The following is a 1,504-nucleotide window of genomic DNA, read 5'->3' on the forward strand; positions in this document are numbered from 1 at the left end:
ACCAAATTTTAATATTAATAGAACTGAAGAGTTGTAAGCTATCTTTTTTTTCCAGCTTATTGTGAAATGAAAATTAGAATGAGATACCAATTTCACATAGCATGCTGAAAAAATATATATTTAAATTCAGTAATTAGTGTAAAGAGAAGGAATAGATTCAGATACTACTGGCTGAAGGATAAGTTAATATAATTATTATTAAGAGAAGTTTGGCCATATTTATTTAAAGAATTCAAAGTACATATGTTTTGACTGAATATGTCTATATCAAGAACTTTTTTAATGAAAACATTAAGGTGGGCTAAATTATATAGAACTGGATACTGGTAGTAGTGATTTTGTGTCATTAAAAATATTGAGTCAATCTAAACTTCAAAAAATTGGTTAAACAGAAAATGGTGTGTTTATATATTAAGATAAGAATAAATCACTATGAATTATGTTGTAAGAGAATATTGTGATAAAGTTTTGAAAATAAAAAGTAACTAAAAGATGTGTCAGTGATTAAGAAAGAAAAATTTCTGAAAAATATTTTCATAAAAAACATTTGACAAAACTTAATGGACACTATCATCATTATCATCAACTCTGTAATATAATATCAGCAAGTCAGGAAATAAAACATCTTTCTTAACCTAGTAAAGGGTATTTAAAAAACAATGACAAGAAATATCATAATTAGAAGGGGGCGCCCGGGCGCCACGAGGGGCTTCTGGACGACGTTTGGCTGGGGCGAGGTGAGGCACGGCTGTGGGGGGGGGGCCCGGAACCCGGAAGTCGACGGCGGGCTCCGCCCCCCGCCCCTGCGGAGGCAGGCTGGGACCGGCCCATGGTGGTGACACCCTTCATTCCCTCTTGTCGACAACATGCTCCAGTTCTTGCTTGGATTTACTTTTGGCAGCCTGGTTGAAATGTATTTGGCTCAAAACTATGACATACCAAACCTGGCTAAAAAACTTGAAGAAATTAAAAAGGACTTGGACGCTAAGAAGAAACCCCCTAGTTCATGAGGCTGACTCCAGCCCTGACTTCTGGATATACTGATTCTACTGTTCTTGAGGGCCTCCTTTGCCATCTGAACCAAAGCTTTGGTTTTACTCTCCAGCCTCAGCGATTTACTTCTTTGCTAAACCCTGTATTGCCTTGGAACACAAATGGCACCATAAGTTCAGAACTAACCTTGCTTTTTGAGCATCCTCCCCTCTTCCCTTCCTCTTCTTGCTGCTTGGGAGGTCCTGGACTAGTATGGTGGTGCTAGATGAGTAAACATGACCTTTAATTACTAGTCTCTCCCGTATTCTTTGGGATTTCTTACTGCCTTTTTTCAAAAGAAAAATTGATGAGTTTTACATAGCCTATCAGAATTAATAATGCTAATTTCACAGTTTAGCAATTGTAATGGCTATTTAAACATTTGGTACTAAATTACATTGTTTTACAGTAATTAAAATTAAAATCTGAAAGCTAGTTTCTGCTGAATTATCCATTTATTCCATACTGGTGT

At 36.4% G+C, this 1,504-nt stretch overlaps 1 protein-coding gene across 1 annotated transcript; it reads left to right on the forward strand.

The window, feature by feature from the left end:
* Positions 1-822: 822 nt before the first annotated feature.
* Positions 823-1,189, forward strand: LOC118967994 (short transmembrane mitochondrial protein 1). The gene has a single exon (XM_036996439.2). The coding sequence runs from the start codon at positions 867-869 to the stop codon at positions 1,008-1,010; it is 144 nt and encodes a 47-aa protein (XP_036852334.2). The 5' UTR covers positions 823-866; the 3' UTR covers positions 1,011-1,189.
* The last annotated feature ends 315 nt before the right edge of the window (positions 1,190-1,504 follow it).

The sequence above is a fragment of the Manis javanica genome, chromosome 4 (assembly GCF_040802235.1).
Source record: "Manis javanica isolate MJ-LG chromosome 4, MJ_LKY, whole genome shotgun sequence".
In the NCBI taxonomy this organism is placed as follows: Eukaryota; Metazoa; Chordata; class Mammalia; order Pholidota; family Manidae; genus Manis; species Manis javanica.

What these genes read in the sequence shown, in the direction of transcription:
- LOC118967994 (XM_036996439.2), top strand. Translation starts at nt 867, where the DNA reads ATGCTCCAGTTCTTGCTTGGATTTACTTTTGGCAGCCTGGTTGAAATG.